The sequence below is a fragment of the Erpetoichthys calabaricus genome, chromosome 6 (assembly GCF_900747795.2).
Source record: "Erpetoichthys calabaricus chromosome 6, fErpCal1.3, whole genome shotgun sequence".
NCBI lineage: Eukaryota > Metazoa > Chordata > Cladistia > Polypteriformes > Polypteridae > Erpetoichthys > Erpetoichthys calabaricus.
This window is the reverse complement of record NC_041399.2, coordinates 32,451,387-32,478,463: the sequence shown is the minus strand read 5'-3', so window position 1 is coordinate 32,478,463 and position 27,077 is coordinate 32,451,387. Positions and strand designations below refer to the sequence as shown.

General features: G+C 39.9%; 1 protein-coding gene across 1 annotated transcript; it reads left to right on the top strand.

Moving 5' to 3' along the window:
• Nucleotides 1–158: 158 nt before the first annotated feature.
• Nucleotides 159–27,027, top strand: rdh10a (retinol dehydrogenase 10a). Its single transcript, XM_051929165.1, is given in 7 exon segments — nucleotides 159–1,204; nucleotides 5,925–6,151; nucleotides 20,066–20,165; nucleotides 21,511–21,512; nucleotides 22,213–22,358; nucleotides 23,221–23,352; nucleotides 26,538–27,027. Coding segments are annotated over 7 exon segments (1,011 nt in total). The 5' UTR covers nucleotides 159–924; the 3' UTR covers nucleotides 26,662–27,027.
• Nucleotides 27,028–27,077: the final 50 nt, after the last annotated feature.

Below are 27,077 nucleotides of genomic sequence, written 5' to 3'. Positions count from 1 at the left end.
AAAGAATACACTTTACACGTATAACATATTATAATGTATTTAATATGTATATTAAATTGCATACGTACACGGAAAATGAGCAAGTGTCTGGAAATAGTGCGCATGCGCTACATGCCATTGCCTTCGACAAGTACAGTACAACGAAGCGGCTTCTTCGTTTCTCTGAACTTTTATTGCGTATTTAATTATCGACAGTTCTACAGTTACATCATTGAAGTGACTCAAAATTCAAATGCCATTTTGTTTCAAAGCACCACTTTCGTTCCGTACGGCAGCCCACGTAAAATGTTTTCGTTGGTTACCGGCGCTGAGCCGGTCGGGCCAGTCGGGTTTAAATAGCAGGCGATCGTCGCACAATCTGCTCAGTTTTGGCAGCGGCGCTAAGTCGAGGGGGACTCGAATAGCAGGGAAGGGGTTGGCTAAGCAGTGGAGCTTGTTAGACAGGAGGGGTACGCGAGAACGGGGCGCTGGGCACTTAACGCTGTCTGATCACAGTACGCCTTAGGGGTTGCTTGACTAACAAACTAGAAGTTTTATAGACTCTCTGAGAAACTCGGACACTTTTATGAATATTTAACAGTACGACCCATTCTTTTTTAGGAATTAACAGTCGTATTTGGTTTAATTCACAGTTACTAGACTTGACTAGGCAAGACTATTTTTATCTGTTGAAGACGCTTCTTTTTTGTACTCACCGAGTCCTCTTGACATTTTTTTCTATTTTTTATTATAAGCCAAAGTGTGAGCGGTTAAAGAAGCTGAACGTTTAATTCGTTCTTCGTCTTCTGGTGCATAGACTGCCAGTTTTATGATCACTGGGCTTCAGTAATTACCATTAGCTACTACTGATTCCGTTTTATTGTAGCTTATTTATTTAAGAAAAATATTTATTTGTGCATACTCGCTGCCAAAGCGCTGCTCATCATGAATATTGTTGCCGAGTTTTTCGTGGTCGCCTTCAAGGTGCTCTGGGCGTTTGTACTTTCCGCTCTCAAGTGGTTCGTGAGACCCAAGGAGAAGAGTGTGGCCGGCCAGGTGTGCCTCATCACCGGTGCGGGCAGCGGCCTCGGGCGCCTGTTTGCCAAGGAGTTCGCGCGCCGGCAAGCAATTCTGGTCCTGTGGGACATTAACAGCCAGGGCAACGAAGAGACTGCCGAGATGGTGCGCCAGATCTACAAGGAGTTGGGCAGCCAGCAAACGGACGGTAAAGTGCGGGGAGTCGATTGGACCAGGGGTGGAGGGTGATGTATGCAAACGGGTGAAGAATAACTTAACCCAATAAGGACAGGACATTACTTGTTATTTGGTTGTCGCCTTTATCCAGTGCAACGTACAATTCCTTTGTTTTTCCAGATGGCGCACAGGCAGGTAAAGTGACTCGCTCATGGTCACAAAGTGGCAGTAATTGGATTTGAACCCACTGATTTAAATGATTTGTAGTCCAAAGCCTTAACCACACTGCATGTATTGAAATTGCAAATTATGAATCTTTTTTTAATAGGTGGCCGAATCACATTGCTATTGGCATGGTACCCATACCTCGACGGGACGCCAGTGATTCACCTACGATCATGTCATCGGTAATACTGAATCTTTGGAATTCGTAATGCTGGTTAGCGTCGCACGCACGTCTTGTTTTTTTCCTCCAATTGCATCTAAACACAGATCTTGTCGTACAGTGTCACCGGCTGCTGCGCTCCAGTCGCGCGCATCCCTTTCCGTGGATGACACGTTAACACGGTCGTCCTTTTTGTATTGTCGTTTGTCACTAATGAAATCGAGCGCAATATACGTCAGCCTCCTACTTCTGAAGTGGGATTTTATTTTTCCGTGTATCGACGACCCCCGATTGGCGTGTAGCTCTGAATGAGTCTCTAGATGAACAGTTTCTGCCGATGTTACAGCATCCTTCTCAGTAATTTATGCATTTTGACTTCAACTTCCAAAAAAATGAACAGATAGCAACCGTGCCACCGCTCACATACTAAAAAAAGGGTAAACGCGGTACAGACCTGGTTTTTACATTTAAAATTGTATTAATAAGGAGATCCTAAAGCTAGGGCATCCTTGCATTAACTGCTGGACTCCCCATCAACAACACTCTTGACTGAAATGTCTGCCTTACAGAGTTGAAAGTGAAAGGGGGGTAATTACAACGCATCCTTCTGTCCTCCTCTGTCGCTTCATTTTTGAAAGGTGTTTGTAATGTCCCGGAGTGGTTGGAAGCAGTGAACAAGCTGTCTGTTTGGCAAGCTCTGCTGGACAAATTTCAGAGCATAGTCAGGAGCCAATTTTTTTGGGTTTTTATGGGTATTGGCTATGTTTGCTGTATGATGTTTAGGTGCTGCTGTTGCTCTGTCCAGTTTTGTGTGCCTGCTGGTCACTAGTATTGGCTCACGAATATTCCTTACTGCCCAAATTCTGGAAGCTTGGGATTCTGTTGCTAGTCTGTGTGTGTATACTGTGGGTCAAGGGAAAATGCATGTGCTGTTTTTAAGCCCCATCCCCTCCTAACAATCTGTTACCATATGGGAGCAGTGTAATACTGCAATGAAATCTACCTCTAATGTAACTTGATTGGAGCAGAAGAAAAAAGCATCAATAAATAACCCCTATCATCAATTCATAGACCGATAAACCAATATCAGACCCATACCTCGGCATTTGTAAGACTCTGGTGCCAGATTTATTATATTTGTAAATGTGTTCACACAAATGAACTGATACATGTTCCTGTTTTTTTCCCTCTGTTCCAGTTGAGTTTCATTACATGTACACATTATTGTGTTTGATTGTAATAATACACTGCTCCCATGTTAGAGTTTTGTTTTCAGTAAATGCATATTTTGAAAGTCTTGATAGCATTGTATAGGTTGTCTTCTGTCTACCCGGTCTCTCCTCCCTGACTGTCTCGATTTCCTGCCATTCACCTGAGTTGGCTAGCTGGTAGAGGCATACAGCTGTTTGATTTTGTCAGACTAAGGGTTTAAGGTAGCCATGGTGGTAGTCTCTTAGGAAGGCTGCTGTATGCTAGCCGTGTAGCTCTGGGTACAATCTAAAGGTGTGCTGATTGATGAGGTCAAGTGCATGAGACCTTCGAAGGAGATGGAGAATTGTGCTTCGTATGCTATGGAGCCACAGTTTTGATGCAGTAGGAATGTTTGCTGCGCTTACTCGTTGGTCGTACCAGAACACATCTATTGGCCGTATATGTTGGGCAGCTCCATTTGGCCAACCATTTTCCAACTACCTAGACAAGTTCAGGATTGCAGTGCTGAGCCATGAGTGTGATAGACATCTATTACAGGGCAGGCAAAGTACGGCATGTGGTAGATGAAAATGCTCTTAGTCAGAATGGTATCGCCACACTCCACCTAGCCCCTTGCCAGAAAAGATATAGCAATGAATACGGGAACAATGTCTACTATTGGATGATCCTGTAAAAGTGAATTATCATTTGAGTGCATCTGTAAATGTAGCAGCTTTCACTCCTTATTCCTGTAGAGTTGGAACAGGTTCAGTGGTGCGGAGTTGAAAGTGAGGAAGTCTGTCTGAGGGGAATAAATTGTATAAGATGGTATGTTTAGAAGAATGAATATAAACCATTTAATGTTCAGCTGTTCACCTCTGTGGGCAAGTTTATAAATAACAGAAATGGGAGACCTTTTCATTATAACTGATCTATCTGACATTTTAAAGATTGTGCTGTGCACTTTTTGATGACCTGATTGGGTGGGGTGGTTGTGCACGATGACTAACTTGGTGGCTCTTCGCTTACACAACTCGATTGCTCTTTGTATGGAGTTGACACGTTCTCTTCTCGTATCTGTGGCTTTCCTATAATAACTCTGGTTTTACTCCACTTCTCAAAGTCGTGTGTACTGTATGTGTGTGTGTGTTAGGCTGAGTTGTGACTCCAAGGTTGGTATTTATACAAGCCCTTTTCATAATGACCCCCTGCCTTTTACCCAGTGATCCCAGTACTCTTGTGACTCTCTTGAAATAAGCAGGTTTGGGGAAAATGTGTGTGAGGTGTCATCCGATGAGGATTTTGCACATTATGCTGGAGTGTGACAATCTTATCTACTTTCACTTACTGTATAGCCGACTTCTGCAAATTTAAATAAATAAATAAATAAATAATAATTCACCTGACTTTTACGTATAAATTTACTGTAGGTAAAAGAGTCAATTCATTCTGTATACACACTTAATCCAGAGCAGGACCATGAGGAAGCTGGAGCTGATCACAGCAAGCATCAGACACAAGGCAGGAACAATCTTTGGACAGGGTGCCAATCCATCACGTGGTGAACACACGCACACATTGGGTGCCAGTTTAACGGTCCTAATTCACCTAACCTGCATGTCTTTGAAGTATGGATGTTAAAAAGTAATTTGCATGTGAAAGTGCACTTAACTAAATTGGGCTGAATGTTTCTACAAAGGGGCAAAAGAGTTAAAGCAGCAACTTGGGGTTTACAGTCAAACACCTTGACTGTCAACGTAAATGGAAAAGGCAACACTGGCTAAAAGCCCCAGAGCACAGTAGGGTAAAGTTGAGCATTATAAAGTTCACAAATGGTTAATCTAGACACTGACTGGCATGGTAGTGCTGCTGCCGCCTCACAGCAAGGAGACCAAGGTTCAATACCTGGGTACCTCCTGTGGGGAGTTTGAATGCTCTGCCCATATGCACATCCTTTCAGAGTCCAAAGACCTGCTTGCGAGGTGATGGTCTGGTACCTTGTCCATGTGTGGTTCCTGCCTTGCAAGGATGCTTGCTGGGCTCCAGCTGCCCCTTGACCCTGCTCTGGATAAGCAGGTTTCAAAAATGGATAGACGATTGGCTTGTTCCCAAGAAGCTATGCCAGTATACTGACTGGAAAGCTTTTGCACTTGGAAAAGGCTCCTCCGAACCCAGCACGCCACCCCTGTCCCATTCACCCCCCCACACCATATTCCTGTTTTCATCCCAAAGATGGACAAGTTGGGTCATTTGCTGACTAAGTGACCCAGTGTAAGTGTGCCCTGCTCTGGAGTCGCACTCCATCCAGGGTTAGTTGATATACAACCTGAAATGGATTGAGACTAGAAAGTAATTACTTATCTTCTTTGTAAATTGCCAGCAAACGTTCAGTTTAGCTAGTGCATCCAAGACTTCAGTCCTTGGTCCCCCTGCTTGAATGTGAATGTAGTGGTGTCCTGTGCCGCTCATACAACTTTCCAAGTGCACACTGGGACTGTTTGACTTGTTGTGTACAAATTTACCGATTGGCCTGCCTGAGTTGTGTTCAAGCTAAAGGAACATGGCATCCTAACCAGTTGTCTTGTAATGTCAATGGAATGTGCTCCTCTGTGCATTGATACAAATGGATACATTCTACAAATACGGAAAGGTATACATATAAATTAAAAAGTGATGGTCTGAGTAAATGTGTAGTCTTAAATGGAGGATCTGTAAGGTCTTTTGGAAGTTGGGTCAAAAATTCTGATTCACAGAACAGTTGGACCTTTGTCCAAATTTTGTGATGCAATGACATCAAATTATACTTTAAGGTTTTATGTTTGAATCTTTTAGTGCAGCAAGTAAACGCTGTTTTTAACTGCAAGTTTAAATATCTGAGCTTCACGTATCTACTTGCAGTGTGTAGTTGTGTAATGTAATTATGAATGAATGAAGTATAGTTGAGTGTATTTATATAATACATTTCAAAGTACTTGCTTTAAAATCCAGTAACAGGTTATTAAACAATTGTAGGGCACAACACAAGATAGTTGATACTATAAGGTGGATAATTGCAGTGCAATTTCCCCAATGTGAGCATTTGTAGAAATTAATGTTTAAATATTGAAAAATTTGAAAATACAGATTTTTACTGTTTGTGAATCATTTAACCATTCCTGTTTTTTTCCCCCCACAGGTGCTATGGAAGAGGTTACAACTTTCCAACCACAAGTTTATACCTATGTATGTGATGTGGGAAAGCGTGATAATGTTTACCAGACTGCTGAAAAAGTACGCCGGGAAGTGGGAGATATCGATGTCCTCGTCAACAACGCTGGTGTTGTATCCGGCCACCACCTGCTAGAGTGTCCTGACGAGCTCATAGAGAGGACCATGATGGTGAACTGTCATGCTCACTTTTGGGTAAGATCTCGATCCCTTCACACTTCTTACAACACATTAAAACTTTATCTGGTGTAGCTTTGGGTCTTATGAAAGGACTTTGTTTAATAACCAGGTGGTGTTGGTGTTTGTGGTGTTTTTATTAAAAAACAGTAGTGCATCTGAGACTACATACATATCAACAAAAACCCCTTTCTAATATGTGTGTGTAATTTCTACTTTACACCCTAAAAAAGCCCCACATTACCATCTGACAAGTTTCCTAAGTTTGTGTCTTTAGCCATCCGAAAAATTACCTAAGCATGCTTTTGGTGTTTTTAATGGGTCAAACTACATAGTGGGCTGACACAGTGGCAGATTCTCCTGTCTTATAACTGCACACTTTGGGTTCAGTGCTGGGCGCTGTACATGGTGTTTGCATGCCACCCCTGTTTTGTTTGTGACTTGTATGGGTTTCTTCTCGTATCTCAAAGATACAGAGGGTCAGTTCTCTGACTCCATATGGTCTCTGTTTGAGGAAATGTGCCTGGCATTGGAAGACTGGTAATGACAATCTGTGAATGGGGTAAAACTGAATGAATTTGCTATGCTGGGTGGCATTTATGTCGTCTTTAGGATATTGTGTTAAATGAATTAATAAAATGTTTAAAATTCCATAATTTTTGTTGGTGGTTGTTTGTGGTGTTTTTTAAATCGATCTCTCAAAAAATAGTGAAGAAAATATTGAAAGGCAACATGTCAGTCATTTTTGATTATATTCAAATGGCACTGTAGAGTGACACTGTGTGCTGGTTCTTGCAGGCTTTTTTTTATATTTTATTATTGCTTATGATCCCCTGAACATAGAATTGAACCTAAATAATGTGTGGGATTATTGGGGATGAAACCTACACTTGACATCCAGTCACCTAAAATGAAGACTGAACTGTGGCCCAAACATCTCAAACATTATAAAAGGATAACATTTAGCAGACCAGAGTCATAATCCTTTCTAATCATCTTTAAACTTCACAGTGCTTTTAAGTTGCTTTTGCGTGATGAATTCAGTATATCACGCTGGTATATAGTGTACAATGAAATCCCTCTCTGGCTGTCCCTATCCTAGTGAAGAGCTGATTGACTTCCTCATTTCTCTTTGTTCCCACTTTACTAAACAGTTGGCTGTGGAAATTTATTAGGGTTGTTTCTTCTGACACTTTTGTCCCCTGCAATATTCAACATTTTAACACGTTTGCATTTCAATCCTTAGACCTGCCGCTAAGTTTTATAAACGGATCAAGAAGCACAATTGAAAGCCTTTTTAATACTAGGGTGTTGTACCTTGTTAGCCATTCTGAATGTAGTGAAAAGTCAAGCAAAATAACACCTTTTATTCGCATATTGTAATCTTTTTAGTTCGTGAATAAAAGGTGTCATTTTGCTTGACTTTTCAAGCCTTTTTTTTAAAAAAAAATAATGCAAACTTTTTTCTTTTTTGTAAAACCCAACTCTGAATATGAAAGCAATTACCAAGTAACAAAGTTCAAGGCAGCACATTGGGGCCCATTAATGTTCGGCATGACTTTTGTTTCAGGATCACTAGACAAATGGGAAGCTGAAGAGTTATGATGGGCTTACATTTCTGTTCTTATCATTGACTTGTTCTTTCCACTTTTCATTCCTTGAGAATGCTGTGTTCTGTTCTGTGCCAGGAGTTAAACAGTACAAGTTACTCCAATGTTGTTGTAAGTCTTGTATTTATGATGCAATAAAATGTGGTCTTAACTCCTTTTTAACTAGAACATCTGCCTCACTGTACATTTAGTCTCGTTACTAAGCATTACTGCATGTTTAAACTATGACTGTAACATTTCTTAAGCCTTGCTTTTTATTTAGTAAAACCAGAATTCATTTCTACCTGTGCTGCCTAAAATCTTATTGCAAATATCATACGTGTAAGATGGCTTACTAATTTTAAGCAATCCCCCTTGAAGTGGAGGTGGTCAGTGTTGCATGTGTTTTTTTTTTAAGGAAGCCAAAAGGTGGCATTTTCTAAATGTTAATGTAACTGGAGTAATGTGAAATCCCTTTTTACAGCTTGTGAAATGTCTATTTCATGCCAGCTCCACTGATTTCTTGTGCATACGGCATTGTTCTCAACTGCTAAACACCATCTGTTAGCAACTGGACAGAATTTTTAAGTACTGAGCATTGCATGACATTAATTGAACAGTACTGGGACAAGCACCGCAATATCCTTTATAATGATGTGTTTTCAGGATTATCCTACTAGTGCTTCCAGACGGTCTCTTAAGCAACTGCCCACTCATTTACAACATGAAGAAAATGAGTGCTCCTGATCTTTGGAGAAAGTTGCTCCTCTAGTAAATAACCCATGTAGCTTGGTGCTTGGCCATGTCCTATTCCTTGTGTACAAAAACACTGCAAACTATTTGCATGTGCTGGACAAGTCATTCTGTTAGGCTTCTAGTCCTGGTTTGAACCTATATGTGCATTTAAAAAGCCAAACTGAGTGTAGTACAGGCTAAAATAATGTCATGGGCAGGTTTTCCTAAACCCAGATTAAGGTCAAAGGCCTTCAAGGTTATATTTAAAAATGTTCAGGTATTCTATGTGTTTTTAAATTTTAAAACCAGCTAAACGTTTAATACAGGGGTCTCCTACTTCAGTCCTGGAGCACTACTGTGGCTGTATGTTACCAGTTTTGTTAATGATCTTTACATTTACATAGTGCTTATCTTGCTACTCAAAGTGCTTCAGTGAGTGGGGAGCCATTTCAACCACCATCTAATGTGTGGCATCCACCTGGGTGATGCAATGGCAGTCATTTTTACACCAGTATGCTCACCACACATGAGCTGTTAGGTGGTGAGAGAGTGCCAAGGATGACGGGCAGCCAGAATGACCAGGCCATGGAGGGCAATTTAGTCTGAACATCAGGATGCACACTATTCTTTATGAAGGACGTCTGTAGTACTAAGGTGTTGTACCGTGTTAGCCATTATGAATGTAGAGAAAAGCCAAGCAAAATGACACCTTTTATTGGCTAACTAAAAAGATTACAATATGCAAGCTTTTGAGGCAACTCGGGCCCCTTCTTCAGGCAAGATGTGGATCATTTATGATGACAGAGTCAGGATCTCGATTTTAAAATCTTATCTGAAGGATGTTGCCATTTTTACAGCACAGTGTCCCTGTCACTGCTTTGGGGAAATGGGATCCACATTCAGACCACAGGGTAAGTGCTTCCTGGTGGCCTCACCAATGCCTCTTCCAACAGCAGCCCAAGCGTTTTCCTAGATGGTCTCCCATCCAACTACTGGCTGGGCCTGAACATGCTTAACTCCAGCTGAATGACGAGTTCTGAAGTGCGTGTGATATGGCTGCTAATATTTTCTTCTAATTTACTCTTTTGCCTTAATTTTAGTTGACTTACTAGTTAAGATGCAGAACCCTTCATTTTTTCAAAATTAGCCTCCAAACAATAAGATCCAAAACAAGGCAACACATGACCAACAACCTGTGTCCATCATGCAATATCTGAAAAAACAAAAAAAGTGACATTCTCAGTAATGTTGATTAGTGGTGTTCTTTAGACCAAAGAAATTCAACAGCTTTTGGAAATATCTGCTGTGGTAGAATGGGAGCACCAGCAAGCCATGGGATTAAATAATGAATTTCATGAACAAGAATTCGCTTCTAAGTAAGAAGAGGTTAGAGTGAAACTGGTTGGGGGTAGAGGCCCCAATTTAGCTGCTCACTTCACATCTCGTTTCTGTTTAGGTGCCGTTTGAGGTTAAAGAAGCAATTTTGAGGACTGAATCATAAACATGGCAATTAAAATGAAGGGGAAAGAAGTAATTTAACAGAAAAACTGGTCACTGATTAAGAAAAGGGTTAGAATGAAAAGCTGCAGCCACAGCTGTGCTCCATGATTGAAGCTGGAGACCCCCGGTTTAATAGTAAAGACAAGTGTCACCTGTGCATTCCTTTTAATGCTTAAAATAGTTTATAGTCTTTACTATTCTGGACCATTTAAACATGGCAACATACATTGTTGGATTAAAATCTATTCCTCCCAGTGAGTTAGGTTGCTGCCCTTCCATTGCATTGATTTGCCACTGACAATTCATATCTACACCCTGACCCGATGGTGTCGCTGGTTTCAGTTGAACGACTAAGCTGGAAATGTTCAAGACTCCGTCTGCTGCAAAGTATTCTGGCTGTAGACAAAAGGCCAAACATGTTCATGTAAAGAAAATCAAATCAAGTTCATGGGTAGACACTGGTGAAGAAGTGTTAAAAAGTAAGGAGTTTCCCAGATTTTAAAATGGAAGAATGATAAAGATCACCACATGCCATCAAATGTTACAGATTAAGGCATATCCTATGTCTGAGTGATGAAATGCAAATTGCAATTTGTGATTATGGCTTATAGCTGAGCCAAAATCTAGACTGACGCCCACTTGGTTTTAGTTTAATGACATTAAATGGTACTTTTCTGGCAATGAGAAAAGAACAGAGTGAAACGGGAAGTAATTTAGTTAGGATCAGGATGTAAACTCTGCCAGGGTTAAAGAGAGTGCATTTTGAGAGTATTTGGAAAGCACTGCTGCAAACTGCCACTGTGCCAATTTGTGGCTAATTACATTTCCCCCCCCATGTATAATAATAAAGAACCATAGATAATTGTAAACTTTAACCTGTAGAGCTACAATATTTGTTTAAAGTATCCATTTTTGACATATCTGACAAGTCTTAAGTCAATTACTATTACTTAATAATAGTTCAGAATCTAATTTTTCATAAGTTCAAAAAAAATTTAAACTTTTTTTTTCCAGCCCTAATAATAATTGTAATGTCAAGTAATTAAAAAAAAAGCACTTTTGTGTTCAGGACAGTGCTCATCCTATCCCTTAGGTGTTAACATTTAAAATAGCAGCAGTAATAAAAAGGAATTGGTAAGTAGCAGCAGGAGCACTCCCAGTGAAGGTATGGCTGACTTGGAGTTAGTGCCTATTACATCTAGTGCCTTTTATTTTAATAAACCAAATCTGTAATTTTATGTATGTACCATAATATTAAGTCACCTTGTAGAACAAAAAACATTTACAGTACATTATCAAATAAGACACATTCACGTTTGACTCCACAGCAAGTCGTTGGGTTTGGCCAGTATGTCGCACTTGTCTTTCTGTCCCGTCTTTCCATCCATTATGTTAATCATCTTAGTTCCATACATGCCTGCTGCAAGCTTCTTAAAATACTAGTAAGCCGAGAGCCAAGGAACTGAAGGAAATGTCCATCATCTTCAGCAGGCACTTGTTCACTCAGGCCCAGTTTAGGGTTGGAAATTAAGCCTAACGTGCACCATGGCTGGGGTGTGAGAGACACCCCACACAGGCAAGGCAAGACCGTGGCCAGCAACCAGGCTGGGATCTGAACCCTGATCTCCGGACTTGCAGGGAGTAGCACTAATATTCTGTGAAAAAGCAGAGTGTTGCCCCATGAAAAGCCTGTACTAGGGGAATCAAAGTGAAAAGCTACAAAACTTATCTGAGAGTGCCAAAAAATCAAGCACAAGCCAAAATCCCCCATGTTGTATACACCCCCGGCTCCTTTCTTTTGTTGTTTTTTCCTTTCCCTAATCCCGCTTTTCCTGGAATTTGTGCAGAACTGATTCACTAAAGTTCTTGACAAGGAGGCATTTTGAATGGAGTATTTCTGGAAAGTTTTGATAATTCTGATTTGGGATTACCGCATTCTGGTAATCTGATTTGTGTCAACCACCCAAGTATGCTTTAGAATATTTTCTTCCCCACACAGGGCTTTTCAAAAGAAAAAAAAAAAAAAGCCTTGATTTTAAAAGTGAATTTCCTTATTAGAATTGGATACTTCTTATAAGGTACTTCCTTTTGCTGTAAGCTCAGATCAGTTTTGTTAAATCAGATTTACTCCGAGGGGACATATGAAGTATGGGGTGGATGCTTGTTTTTTTGTTGCTGTTTTTTTTTATCTTCTTTTCCTCCATTCTCGCTGTAAACTTTAGTCTTGGTTTGGCCTGCTAAAGTTTGGTACGGTTTCAGCTTTTTAGTGAAACAACCTTGAACGTTATGTAAAATCTTGAAAACTGTTTTACACTCCCTCATTCTCCACTCTACAGGACTTTTGGGCCTTGTAATTACCACATGCTGTGTAGACAAGTTAATTGAAGCTTAATTAATGTCACATCCTCCTTTGGGACATGCCATTTGTGTTGTCCTATTCTTGCTTTCACCTCACCTCTAATTAAATTTGTGTCAACTTCTGCACAGTGAATGGCCTCTGCCAAACCTGTTTATGTAAGCCTTTGCCTTGTTGCAGTGGGGGCTTAGAAAATGCTTTTTTAGTTTTGCCTTCTCTAGTGGTGGACCATTATTTCAACGGAAATGATTGATTATACAATTAAAGGCCGGGCCTAATGAAATATAATGAATATAAAGGGAAATGTTCACAGAAGAATCTTTGGCTGTTGCATAGGTTGATGCAATGCTTCTGAAATGTCTGTTCCATATAATTGTTAGACTAAACCCAAGACAAGTGAAGCCAACACGAGGGTAGCACAGATGCAGAGGCTTTGCTTTCTGCTCAAATAGCCTTTGGAGGCTTGGGCAAAATTTAAAAATCTAACTTTCTCTAACCCAGTTAATCCAGTTAACGGTGCATGGCCTCAGAACTTATCCTAGATGTACTAAGAAGGAGGCAGAAAACAGTTTGGAATCCCAAACCATCCTATAATATACACCTGTGAGGAAAACTTGCATGGGGAGAACTTGAAAAGTTCACACAGATGAGAGGTGTGGGATTTGGAGTGAAAATGTTAGGTTCATAAGGCAGCAGGACTGGCCACTGTGCGGCTAACGATACAATTACATTTACCTTTTAATTCAACTCTCACTTATGCACTTTGTTTTCCTCTCAAATTCCCAGTGATGCGTGTGTTGACCCAGTTGATAAATTTCAACTGGCCAGCGTAAATGAGCGTGTGAGTGTAAAGGGGTTGTTTCTCCTTTATTGCCTGGGTCGACTCAGAGTTTATATGAAGTGGTCTGGACAATGGAATGAATTGTCAATCCTTGGGCCTATGACCCCAAAGAGTGGAGGGCAGTAAGTGAAAATGTCTGAAAACTCCTCACATTTTGTTTATTAAACAATCCTTCATTGTCGAACTCCCTGCTAATCATCTTGTTTTGAAGTCCCATTTTAAGGGATTAATGGTTTACACTCTTGTATCATAAATTAGCAGATTAACATAATTGGTTTGTAGTCCATAAGACAATAGTACAGTGTTTTTGTACAAAAGAGGATTGTCATTTTGTTTTGTGTGTGTGTGTGTTCAATATATATAATATATTTTAAAATGCCAAATGAAAGAATGGGAGTTAAGGTGTAAAAATCAGATTGTATAGATTGTCCTCCATACCTTCTTTCCAACAATCAAAAAAACAGCAGAAGTGTGTTTTCTTAACTTTGAAAGGCATATGCTGTGACTCTCAGTAGACTGACTGGCAGGAGTTTACATCAAAATGAAAATACTTTGGATGAGACACTACTAGTCTTAGATGTTAGGCAGGGCAGCCGTGTAAACAATAGAGGAAAGCAAAACATTAGATGAGAACAGGCCATTCAGCCCAACACAATCCTATCTGCCGAATTGAACTCAACATCAAGTCGAGTTTTAAATGTTCCTAAATTCTTACTCTCCACCTCATCACTTGGAAACTTATTTCACATGTCTATGGTGCTCTGTGTGATGAAGAAAAATTTCCTGTTGTTTGTGTGTAATTCACCCTTAAGTTTCTGACTGAGTCCCTGTGTTCTTGGTGAACTCATTTTAAAGTCATAGTCTTGATCCACTGAGGTAATGCCTTTAATAATTTTAAACACTTTAATCGTGTCATCTTCTAATCTCTGTTTACTTAAATTGAAAACTCCTGTAATCTCATAGCTCATACCTCTCGGCCCTAGAATTAGCCTTGTAGCTCTCCTCTGGTGCTCTAGTGCTGCTACAATATGTGTGTGTGTGTGTGTGTGTGTGTGTGTGTGTGTAATATATAAATAAATAAATAAATAATACTTTTTTTTTTTTTTCGGAGACCACAAATGAACATAGTTTTCCACGTGAAGCCTCACCAGTTAAGCATGACCTCCCTTGACATGTACTCCACACCTCATGGTATATGTAGCCTCACATCTTTTATATTTCTTAATGTCTTCAGAACACTGTCTGGCAGTTGATAGTGTCGAGTCCACTACAACTCCTAAATTCTTCTCCTAAGGTGTACTTTTAAGTTTCAGACCTCCCATTGTGTATTCAGAACTAACATTTTTACTTCTAACGTGTAATACTTTACATTTACTTGCATTAAATTTCATTTTGTCCTCACAGGTGGCGCAGTGGTAGTGCTGCTGCTTTGCAGTAAGGAGACTGTGGAAGATTGTGGGTTCGCTTCCCAGTTCCTCCCTGTGTGGATAGCGCTTTGAGTACTGAGAAAAGCGCTATATAAATGTAATGAATTATTATCTGTCACAAATCTTCCCAAGCCTGTTTGCTGTCCAAGTTCCTCTGTAATAATTCAATGGATTCGAGATTATCTACCAGTCTGTCTAGCTTAGTAAGAGCGAGATGTGGATCGATTGTTCAGGAGCTGTGCCTGTAGGTAGAGGACAGTTGATAGACTCGCTAGGGCTTGCAGGTAAACTGATGGGATTTATGGTACTATTCATTTTTTTTCTGATAAATGTAGATGTGTGTGATTTGTAGGAGGGGTTGTTCTAAGAGTTGAATTTGAACCCTGGTCCAGTGTGCACCTGGCATGTGTCTGTCTCCTAAAGCTGACGCTGCTATTTTATTATTCACTATGATAAATGTATTTCTTGTTATTTTATATAAACCCTTAAGAGAATAATGTTATATTTATGGCATAACCTTTCTTCTATAATACTAAGTTTCCTGTTTTTGCACCCAGTTGGATCATAATATATAAATATATATATAGGCCATTGTTCTTTTCATTTTGACCATGAGAAACCGTGTGTGTGTGGTGAAATTCACACATCTCCTAAAATAAGAATAAAAATAATACATTTTAAAATGTCATGTACAATGTTGTAGTCATCTACATCAAATTGTGGTCGTCTAAGGTATCAACATCTGCCATGTCCCGTTAGCAACTAGGTGTAACCAATCATGTTAAAAGTTTTCTGAATTTGTAATGAGTTGCTTTTAAAGAATAATGGATTGTATAAATATCGTGCGGAGGACACTTTTTTTCTTTGTAAAAACACTAGTATGATGCTTTTTGCCTCTTCAGAGATTTAGATGAAGAATATCGATTGACGCTTTCTCCTGCCTGTGTTTATTTGCTTAAATCGGGGCATTCCAGTGGGGGGGGGGGGGTGTCTGTATTCATAATTTTCTTCCACAGTGTCAGCGTCCTGAAGTTGCCAGTGATCGACAGGCAGTACACCATCTGGGTGCATTTCTCTTGCCTTGTGCCTATCTAGTCTGTTTAACCCTAATGCGATATTTGTGGTGTGTGTGTGTGTATAAAAATACTAAACTGGGCACTGGAGCAGGGAATTACTGAAAGTTCAGATCATTTGAAACCTAATATGTAGTGTGGGTGTTTTTTTATTTCTGAATTTCACATTAAGTGGATTTAAGGAACAGTAACAGGTTGTGTTCTATGGTAAAGACAATAAATTGTAGGAAGCTGATTCCAGTTTTTTTTTCCTTAAATTAGAAAAAGAGTAAAGGCTATTTTTTAATATTTTGATTTCCTTTAATAGTAACTTAACAAATTGTCATGTAGTATCTGAGCATACTTTTCCTCAATGTTTGTAAAAGCTCAAAATTATTTTAGGGTGGCATGCAAAGTTACTGTATTTAGAGAGGTTAACGGTGTGCGTGTGTTTTTTAAATTTGCAAGGTCTTGCAAGTTAAGCACAAAACATAAATTGCTGGCGGTCAGCGAGTCCTGAATATGGTTTAGTATTTAGTTCATAACCTGACTAAGTATAAAGGAGAGTTCAAGGAGCCTTTAACCCTATAGGTAGGATACACGATGCGCTGTCCTTTGACTTTGAGGTTCATGCAGCTGTGTGGTGTGTGTTTTTGGAAATATAATTTTGCTAATCTGGTATTATTGAATCAACATTTGGGGCCTTAATCAAATCCATCTCAACAATAAATCCTGTCATAAAGAATGTATGCTTGTTGGAGTTCATTTTTGGCATGGGTGGAAAATTTTTCTCTTCATCAGCACAGAGTGTTTAGAGATGGTATGAACCCGATTATATGATTTTTTTTTTTTTTTTTTTTTTACGAACCTGCTTGGTAGTTATGAAATTGATGTCATCTGCTTCTTGGATATTTTAAGATAAATGCGTGTTTATGTTTGGCATGGCTACACATTTTCGTTGCAGAATTTATTTCTACAACAACTTGTGCTGCTGTCGTTTCCTTTGTTTAAATTGAGTACGCTCTTCTGCAGAGCCAACTGTCGACCTGTCTAGAAAGGTTACACTTTATATCATTTCCAGAGCACTTCAGGTCATGCTTTTTATTGGTGACCTTAAGCCAGCAGCAGAGGACTAGCAGACGTCTATTTGTGTTGGTTTTGGTTGGTATTTGTGTTTTATTTCAGCTGAGAAGAAAGGCAGGTCTGAAAGGATTTTTATTTCTGCAACAGAATACACTTTGTTTTTTTTAGTTTAAGGTACCGAGAGGGAGGTATTGACTAATATGAAGCTGTTTGGTGACCCATTTACGTTACAATTGGTTTCTTGTCAAAAGACCTGCTTGATGAGATGCCAAGTGACAGGGAACAGGGATCTAAGGCCAATGCACGGCATTCCAGACTTGCAGAGGATAAAGGGAGCGGCCAGGCAGAAGGGGGTCTTTTTTTTTTTTTTTTTAACAATTTCATTCATCATGTGCACCTGTATTTCCTTTCTCTGTGCACGGTGGCTTGATGTTGTTTACAAGATAAAGTTTTAATTTAACTGAGTTGCATTTGTTAAAAAAAAAAAAAAGGTTCCATCTGCTTATGACCTGTTGGATACGCCATATTCTTCACTTCTCCGTTGTATCTACATGTACACTGAGCTCCTACAGTATCAAAAGATTTGTTACAAAGTGAAACTGTGAACGTGAAGTTCAGTTGGCACTAGCTGCCGTTTTTCTACTTCTTGATTGTTATTCCGGAGAAGTAGTGTAGATGGACACCCTCGTCTCCGTGCTAATGAAGGGGGACTAATTAATAGCCATCTGTTGGCCCCTAAATGGTGTTTTCACATGTTCCTGCTAAATGTACATTTACACTAATTTAGTGTGACACTGCAGCTGCGATGAGCTTTGTGCTCCAAAACCCACTCGAGTCTGTCTCAATTAAGAAACTCGACAGGCACAGAACCCGGCAATGGAAAAGGAAGCTCTTGTCTGTTGGAAGTTAATTTAGCGTAAGCAAAAGCGTTGAGAAACCAATTACAAAGGCTATGAAGTAAGACATAAACTCTTGTTTGGTTTCACACATTTTGTGTGCAGGAGGTCATTCAGGCCATGCTGACACACACTAGTCTTGTCATGAGAAGCATTGGCATTGGTCATTTTTGTGTGTGGTTCCCCTCTGCCCCTAAATCCCTAAGGATATCCTAGGGTGTGTGTGGTGTTTTCTTTAAATTGGAGCAGATAAAGCTCCATCTTTGCATGGCAGAGTTCACATGCATTATTACACTGGCTATTATAAGCGATCTTGTACTTGTGTTTCCATCCTGTTTGTTCTGGCGCTGCTCACTTAGTAGTCAATGAAGCCTTTTGCACGCTGGGTGGTCATTACACTTGGCTCAGGTCTTGTCTGTGTATTGGTTGCCCTCAGGGTTTTGGCTTTGGTACCATATGCTTCTCAAGTTTACTTTAGCAAGTTTGTTAATTACACGTGTGATGTGTTTTTTCTTTTCTGTTTTTTTTTCTTGGTAGTTTCTGTGTTTTTGAATGGCTTTGTTTTTATATCCCATGTTTTAATTTTTACCTTATAGATCAATCACAGAAAAACTGTTGTGATTTTAAAAGTGTGTTACCTGTTTCTGTGTTAACAGGACTGTGTGTGTGTGAGTGATTTAAATTGTATTATTCAAACAAATTTATATTTTTATTTTTAGCAGTTTGTGGTAATGGTGTTGGCCAGTATGATAAGTGGTGGGTTATTTTAAGAGAAACAAAGCTTCACAATTAACATTTTTAAAATTTTTTTTAAGAAATTCAAACTGACATTTTTAATTGTGATGTTCACTTTGTAATGTTATGTGTAGGAAAGCCATGGTTAATGGTTAATCAACTTGATTTTTATCCCATGAGGATATTCATTTTCTGGACATTTACTCCTGCATGTCTGTCTTATAAAAATCAGTTTCGGTAAATGGGGATTGGTGACGATGTCGGAGAAAATGGTCGTCGCACATACTGGTTTAATACAGCAATAAAGCTCAATAGTTGGTATGGATTCCTCTTTAGTTGTATAAAATGAGGAGCCAAATTAATACTGTAGCTAAAAGGTTTTAATACAATATTGAAAAGTATAGGCAGTTCTGAAAAATCATTATGTGTATACCACATGTAGGAGAAAGTATTTATTAATTAGAGAAGTGTGACTGATCTTTGCATTTACTGTAGCTCCTTCTGTAATGTGCTTTTTTGTGTGGATAAATAAGAATATTTCCCAAGTTCATTTTATGACTTGGGTGGCGCAGTGGGTAGCGCTGCTGCCTCGCAGTTGGAAGATCTGGGGACCTGGGTTCGCTTCCCGGGTCCTCCCTGCGTGGAGTTTGCATGTTCTCCCCGTGTCCTGCGTGGGTTTCCTCCCCACAGTCCAAAGACATGCTGGTTTAGGTGGATTGGCGATTCTAAATTGGGCCCTAGTGTGTGCTTGGTTGTGTGGGTGGTGTTTGTGTGTGTCCTGCGGTGGGTTGGCACCCTGCCCGGGATTGGTTCCTGCCTTGTGCCCTGTGTTGGCTGGGATTGGCTCCAGCAGACCCCCGTGACCCTGTGTTCGGATTCAGCGGGCTGGAAAATGGATGGATGGATGGATTTTATGACTTAAGCAGTGAGTATAGAATGGGACTGCAGTATCTTAATGTCGACAGATAAGGCAGAGTGCTAATGAACAGTTAATGACTATGCGCTCGGTTTGCTTTGCAATTTAAAAAAAAAAAAACAACTCTTTGGGGTGTTTTATAATTTATGAGGTTATCAAATTAAGCTTAGAGTTGGCCGTTGAGACCCTTTTTCAGAAATCTCACGTTAGTGCATTTAAAGTTTGAAATGAACCTGGTTATAGATTTGCTTGGTCTTTATGTAATCCCTTTCTCTCCTAAAAATACAACGTCTACAAGCACAAGTGTCGCTCTCTGTTTAGGTGGCAACAGGGAGGGCCCCGAGGACAATGAAATCTTTCTCACTGTTCTTTAACTGTGTATTCTTCTAAAATGGGAATTTTGTATATTTGTTACCTGTAATCTAATTTGTTAAATCAAAGGGCTGTTCCAGACGGCTGGCATTATTGTTAGAGTGCTTAGCGGGCTGCTTCACACCTTTTTAAGGACTGCGGTTCAGTTTCCCAGCCCAGTAGGTGCAGGTGAAAAAGTCTGCAGCTCTGATGTGCATGTTGGCCTAATCAGAGTCTCCATTAAGCAGCCGGTGTGCCTTTGTGGTGGACAGACCCCCCTGGACGGCTGTAGCTGCAGTTTATACGCTCTCTTAAGATTAGTAGCAGTTCATTTGAACAGAAATGATCTCTTGTAGCTCTCATCGGAATTTTTAGATTTTATTTTTAAATTTGAACAGAATTATAATTTTTAGATTTTATTTTTAAAGCTCTTTTCTGATTGGTTTAACAGACTACCAAAGCTTTTCTTCCCAAGATGCTGGAGATCAATCACGGCCACATTGTGACAGTTGCAAGTTCTCTTGGGTTGTTCAGCACTGCTGGATGTTGAGGTCAGTACTCTTTATTTTAAACTTTAAAACCTTTCCACATACCTGACAGTTTGGTGATCAGCTACATGCCGCTTTCCTATGTGATATTAAGCTCATTTCCAATTTGCCATATCCATTTTGAGTTTAAAAAAGCAAATCTGATTTTTGTTTGTGGATGTGGTTCAGTAACATTTTTGTGCCGGACCTGTTTAAACAAGCATGGCACTCAAAGTGAACAGTCCGTGGGTACAAAGAGGAAATCAGTTTTCCATTAAGTCTGTGTTCCTCCGTTGTGCTGATTTTGTTCTGGATTGGCTCAGGTGCCCCAATCCTGCACAGCAGAAAATGGATGGATGAAACAATTTTGGAGGATTTTTGGCTCAAACTGGTCAGGAAGAAAAACTTCCATTAGTCATATAAAGTGATGAAGGATCTGACACACAAAACGATCCTGTTGTCATTAGTGGGCAGTTCTGATGGCCCAAGGGTGCCAGGCAGCTCTTTGTACTTCTTAATAAAAATTATAAAGCAGCAAATGTAATTTTGCTCTAATCTTCTTTCAATGATTTTATTGCTTTCTTTAATCACAACAGCAGCAAGTATAAGACCTAATTGTTTCATCCATTTTGGGAGCTTTTTTTTTTTTTTTTTTAATAAAAGTAAATCCAGTTGCCCACTCAGATTAATGAAACTGAAAGACAATTGAGCACACACATCAGAGCACACACATCAGAGCACACAGAGCTCTCTTGTTAGTTTCACAGCACAGCGTGTTAAGCTCCTGTCACACTATATGACTTTTTTTGTAGTGATTTTCAGTTACAAAAGCATAGAGAGTCCGAGGAAGTCCGTGCCTCACCCCTGTTGCAGTTAGTCTTGTAGCCTGACATACCCCGAGACTTCACAATCCAATCGATCAGGTTTATGTGCGTGTGAGTGCTGGCCACAAATGAGCATTCGCTCAGAAGGACAAGGCATGTAATGAGGGTGCAGGCAGAAGAGAGACGTGTATGTCTGATGTTTTATGTACCGCGACAGAATATGGGGCAACAAAAATAGGCAGAGACTGTGGCTAAACTCATCTTACCCATGAGCCCTTTGCACAGGCACCAGCCCTGTCCGATGGCATGTGATTGGCGGTCAGACAAAGGAATGAGCTCACAATACTCTGGAAATGTGAAACTGTGCTAGAAAGCCATCATGGAATTGTCTAATTTGTCATGCCGTGCGATTTCTAGTCACATTTAATTCTCACTCACTAGTAGTGAGATCTGTGATTGCAGTCATCATTTTTAACATAATAATAATAATACATTTTCTTTCTCTAGTGCCTTTCCAATGCTTAGGGTGCTTCTCCTCTGACTAGAGGTCATTGGCATTTGCAGGCTGAGTGGCTTACTTGTACCCTGAAAACGAAGTGCTCATTTAATTGCAGCTAACGCTAGTTAGTGGTTAGACAGTAATATTAATGGGCTTTGGCCAGCAGTCATCTTCAGTGTGGTCCTGGCGTGTTCTCCCAGCGCTCTCACAGGTTTCATCCCAGGACACCAGCTGCAGACCAGAGGCCTGCTGTTTGAATTGTTTCTGTGCCGCCCACTGTGGACCACTCTGCCTTCCAGCAGACCCGTACTGGATGAAGTGGGCCTAGCAAGCGTTTTTGATTTAGTTTCAAATGTTTCCATTCCTTTTAGTGAAGGACTGGCTCTTTTTTAGCAAATTGTAAATTTTCAGAAACCGATTGAAAGTAACGTGCACATGCATTAACCTCATTCTGCGTTCAACTGTAAATCGGCTTTTCACTTTGGTGCAATTTGAATCTTTTTGTCTCTTAATGTGTATTCAGCATGCATCTGTGTTTGCCAAAGCTTCCTTTCACATTGGAAGAAGGTTCAGATTATCAGGAATTGTTTGATGTGGTTCACAGAAGTAATCTTCAAAAGAGAATGAAAAGCTTATGAAACGTTAGATCTTGTAATGATGGAACAACTGATCCCCCCCCCCCCCCCCCCCCCCCCTTTTAGGGAGTGTAACAGCACTACAAAAGTATTTTTTTTTTAATTTGTTTCAGGATTACTGTGCAAGTAAATTTGGTGCAGTCGGCTTCCATGAATCTTTAAGTCACGAGCTGAAAGCTGCAGATAAGGATGGCATCAAAATGACACTTGTTTGCCCATACCTTGTAGACACTGGCATGTTTCGAGGCTGCAGAATCCGGTAAGAAATGACCCTAAAATTATTAAACTTCTAAAATTGTGTGGCTTGGGTTCAGTGATGAGGGAGTTAACTGTTGGGACGAATGGCAAAGATTTTATTTGATACATTTTATGAGGATGCTATTATCATTGCTGCTAAAATTCAAGGCCATTCTTCTGTAACAGTCAAATTGTGGTCTGCCTTGGCCTTCCACTAGTTGTGGCCGACATGGATGTGTTCATTTATGCAGCTACTTGGTCATTCACATCCACAAGCTGATCCATTTTTACCCTTAAGGTTTTGATTTTTGTACTGGAATGACCTTGACTATTTTGCAGGTAATGCTGCTTTAGCAGGCCTAACATTGTATGGTAACTTTTCACGTATACAAGTCTGACTCCTCCAACCCAAAAGACATCAAGTGCCAGTGTAGGAGTAAAATGAAATACACTTAAAACTAAAAGTCGTGTATTGTGTGTTTCCACTCCCTCACACACCTTACATGCACATCATAATTGGTTGTTTCTTTGCCAGCTTGGAGGCTTTAACACAAAGCCCCTCTGCTCCACTCCCTTCTGCTGACAAATTGGCAAAGCACTGATGGGAAGTTGAGTCCACTGTAATTGACACCTTTACCTGATAGATCTCTGGCATGCCACACAATTAATTCACATTACAGTACTCACCGCATTTAATTTCATTCTAGGGTAACGAAAACACAGTAATAATACTTCTTTGTAATTTAAAACGTGCTGGGTTTCCTATCATTTTCTTTTATAAATTCCAAACATCTTGTGTGATCTTTCATGAGCTGCCTAATGACAAATTACTTGTTAAAGTTGCTTCAAATTTAAAACATTTTTTTTTTTGGTTTTGTCTACAGCAAAGAAATCGAGCCATTTCTTCCTCCCCTGAAACCGGAGTATTGTGTCAAACAAGCTATGAATGCAATCCTCACCGATCAACCGATGATCTGCACGCCTCGCCTCATGTACATGGTTAACTTCATGAAAAGGTTAAGGTGCTCAGCCGATCACCCATCCTAAAGTAAAGGCCACCAAAACTAGAAAATACAAAAGTGTCGGAGAACACAATGTCGGATTAGGAGTTGTCATTCAGTAACACTGGAGAACTGGTCTGAATATTTTTACAAGGGCACTTTTCCTGCTGCTCATGTATGGATTTATTGTACCGTTTGCTTCCCTCTGGGACTGTTTTTAAAAGTTCCCCTTGTCATGGTGATCATTGCAAAGCTTGCAGGGTGCTTGCTTACACCAGACATAGGGGATTTCCAGGCTCACCCAGGCCGGAGACAAGAGAATGTCTACCTGTGATATGCCCCTGGTGCTGCCTACACGCCTGCCATGCGAAGTGCCCAGGGGACACCCAGAGCAGATGTCCAGACCACTTTAATGGGCTCCATTTTGATCTGGAGGAGCGGCAGTACCATTGAAACTTGAGGCTTTCTTCTTCCCAGTATCCATGGAAAAATTAAGTGCTGTGTTAAAGGAATACTTCAGCCAAAAATGAGATAATGTATATAGGGGTGGGCAGAAGTAGGTTTACAGTTGTTTGTATGGAAAAAGACATGCAGGTTATGATGATTACAATAGCTTTATTAACTCAAAAGAATGGCACAGTGGCACAGCACACCTTGGTACAATCTTGTAAGTGCTGCAATAGCCGGCCTCACGTAATCACAGCTGAAATTCTACTCTTTGCCCACCCGTGTGTGTGTGTGTGTGTATGTGTGTGTAATATATATATATATATATATATATATATATATATATATATATATATATATATATATATATATATATATATATATATATATGTGTATATATATGTGTGTGTGTGTGACAGACAAATAGAGGCACCGTCGACCCCTTGAACCCTCAGACCAGACGTCGGACACCAGATAAAAGTCCAATAATAATATTTATTTGAACAAATACGTGCACAAAGCACCCTTCTCTCCACAATACTCATAAACTACACAATAACTAATCAATAATCAATCCTACACTCCCAGACATGTTGCCACCCTTCCACCCAGCTCAGCTCAACGCTCTGGTCTCTCACAGTCCTTTATATAGTCTGTGACCCGGAAGCGTTTTTCTCTCTCTCTGTCCATGTGACCGTGAACACTTCCGGGTCAGATAAAAGCTCCTTTTCTTCAACCCAGAAGTGTGTCATTCGCTTTTTTGTCGCTGTGACTAAGACGCACTTCTGGGTTATAGGTGAAACAAAAGTCTCTAGGCCTTCCTGCAGCGTCCCCTGGAGGTTCCCATGGTATCCAGCAGGGCTGTGATGAAAAACTCCACTGTCCATGATGCCCTGCTGGAACTCGGGGCACGTCTATGTTGCAGGCAGGGCTCCACCTGGCGGTTTGGAGGTATTGGCCGGGATGAACGGCCGGCCATATTCCACAATATATAATATATTATCCTCTTTAATAAAATCCCTGTGTGCGTCCAGGTGTCCGTGTGTGGGTGTCTTCTGGTGAAGTGCGCATGCGCGGGGCACGGTGCAACGCGTGATATTACTGTATGAGAAAGTTAGAGGTGTTTTACGGAAATACAAACCAGTATTACTGCGAGAGGAAATTAAAGGTACACAATACAGTGATGCATATTACAGCCACATACAACCAGTATTACTGTCAGAGGAGATTAAAGGCATATTACCGACGCGCACGCCTGTATTACCGCCAGAGAAAATTAAAGGTATATTACGGATGTACAAGCCAGCGGACGTACAAGACAGTATTACTGTCACAGAAAATTAAAGACACACAATACACGGCGGCAGACCACGAAGAACGGTCAGCTCAGCAACTAAACATCAACAAAAGAAAGGCTGAAAGAAAGAAAAATACGACCAACAAAAAGAATGAGGTCAAAGTCCCTTGCCATTTAATATAGACTGTTCCTACTAATGTTTATGTACTACTGTTCTAGCGCCCGTTATTGTAACGGGTTAAATGACATATATTATATTATATTATATTATATTATATTATATTATATTATATTATATTATATTATATTATATTATATTATATTATATTTTATATTTTATATAAAATCATAATATAGGTATGGATATAGAGATAATGTTATTTACTTACCTAATGGAGGCTGTAATGATGGCTGAGAATTTTTAATCTCATGTTTTCATGCAGAATACAGAAAATGTTACTGGTAGAATGGACATCAATGATGATCAGTCTGGACAACAACACAAAAAAAAAAAATCTTGCTACTTATGTCACATAAGCCACATGTCAAGTTAGCCACTTACCTTCTGTTATTACCTATCATTCATTGCAGAGAGCCACAGCGGGAGTAACTCAGGATTTTTTAGTGGCAGTCTGTGTAAATTTACGGAACCCAGCCACAAGGGATGCACAGACCAGTTTGTTTCTTCGTGCTGGTCCCAAGCCCGGATAAATGGGGAGGGTTATGTCAAGAAGGGCATCCTGTGTAAAATTTTGCCAAATCAATATGCGGACAACAATTTTGGATGATCCGCTGTGGCAACCTCGAACAGGAGCAGCCGAAAGAAGAAGACGAAGTCTGTGTAAATGTACGGGTCAATGGACTTTTGGCTTGTTGAAGCCTCTCCGTTATGCTGACGTCCGAGGTGTATGCTCTTCCCGAAGATGTTTTGACTTGCTTTAGTTTAACTTTTAATCTTTAGTTTTAGGTATCTCTCAGTGCACACTTTATTTTTATTACACGAAGCACAATGTTAGCCAATAAATAAGCTGGGCCGGAATCCTGACCAATGACCATTTTCCAGAGGTTGGTTTACACCTTCATGGGATGTTGTGAGCATACGACTGACTTGACACAAGTAACTTGAGATTTTTTTTTTTTTTTCATGGACATTTTGATATTGTTTGCTGTTGGTCACCACTGAAGCTTATTCTATCAAACTTTTTCTCCACTTTGCATAAAAACATGAGATTAAAAATTCTATGCCATCGCTGTAAATAACATATACGTGTAATCTTCGTTGGAGTATTCCTTTGATGACTTTTTCTTATTTACCTGTTCTTCTTTTACCTTAACATAACCTGATCTTCTTAAAGTCGCTTAATCCAGTTGCATGTCACAGAGTGTTTCTGACCTTTTTCTTTTTTAAAAGAAATGTAATTATAACCTGACTGTCTGTCTTTTCTTTCTTTTTCAGCATCCTTCCCTTTGAAGCTGTGGTGTGCATGTATCGGTTTTTGGGAGCAGACAAATGCATGTACCCTTTTATTGCACAAAGAAAGCAAGCAATGAACAACAATGAAGCTAAAAATGGAATCTAAGTGTGCCAGTGTGTGTGGAGTGCAGACTCCTTCATGGCGAGGGGACACAGACCACTGAAGGTTCTTATTTTTGAAGACTGAATGAATGAATGAAGACTGGTGCACTTGCATTGACGAGATGCAAAGGTTTTACCATATTGTTCTCCTGGAACAAACAGAAAGCTGTGTACTACACTTTGTTTTTTCCCCCCTTTGCTGAAACCTGTCTTGTTTATATACTGTAAACATTCTAGAAGTTGACAAAGAATAGTTTTAAAGAATATGCAAAATTATTCAAGAAATATGTTATTTACTTAATGTAGTCACCAGCAGCATTTAATGTTTTATATGTGGTAATATACAGTATGTTACTGTATGAAATGTCTATGAAATGGTGAATCTTGTCACTTTTTTGTTTTTTTCCTTTGTAGACATGC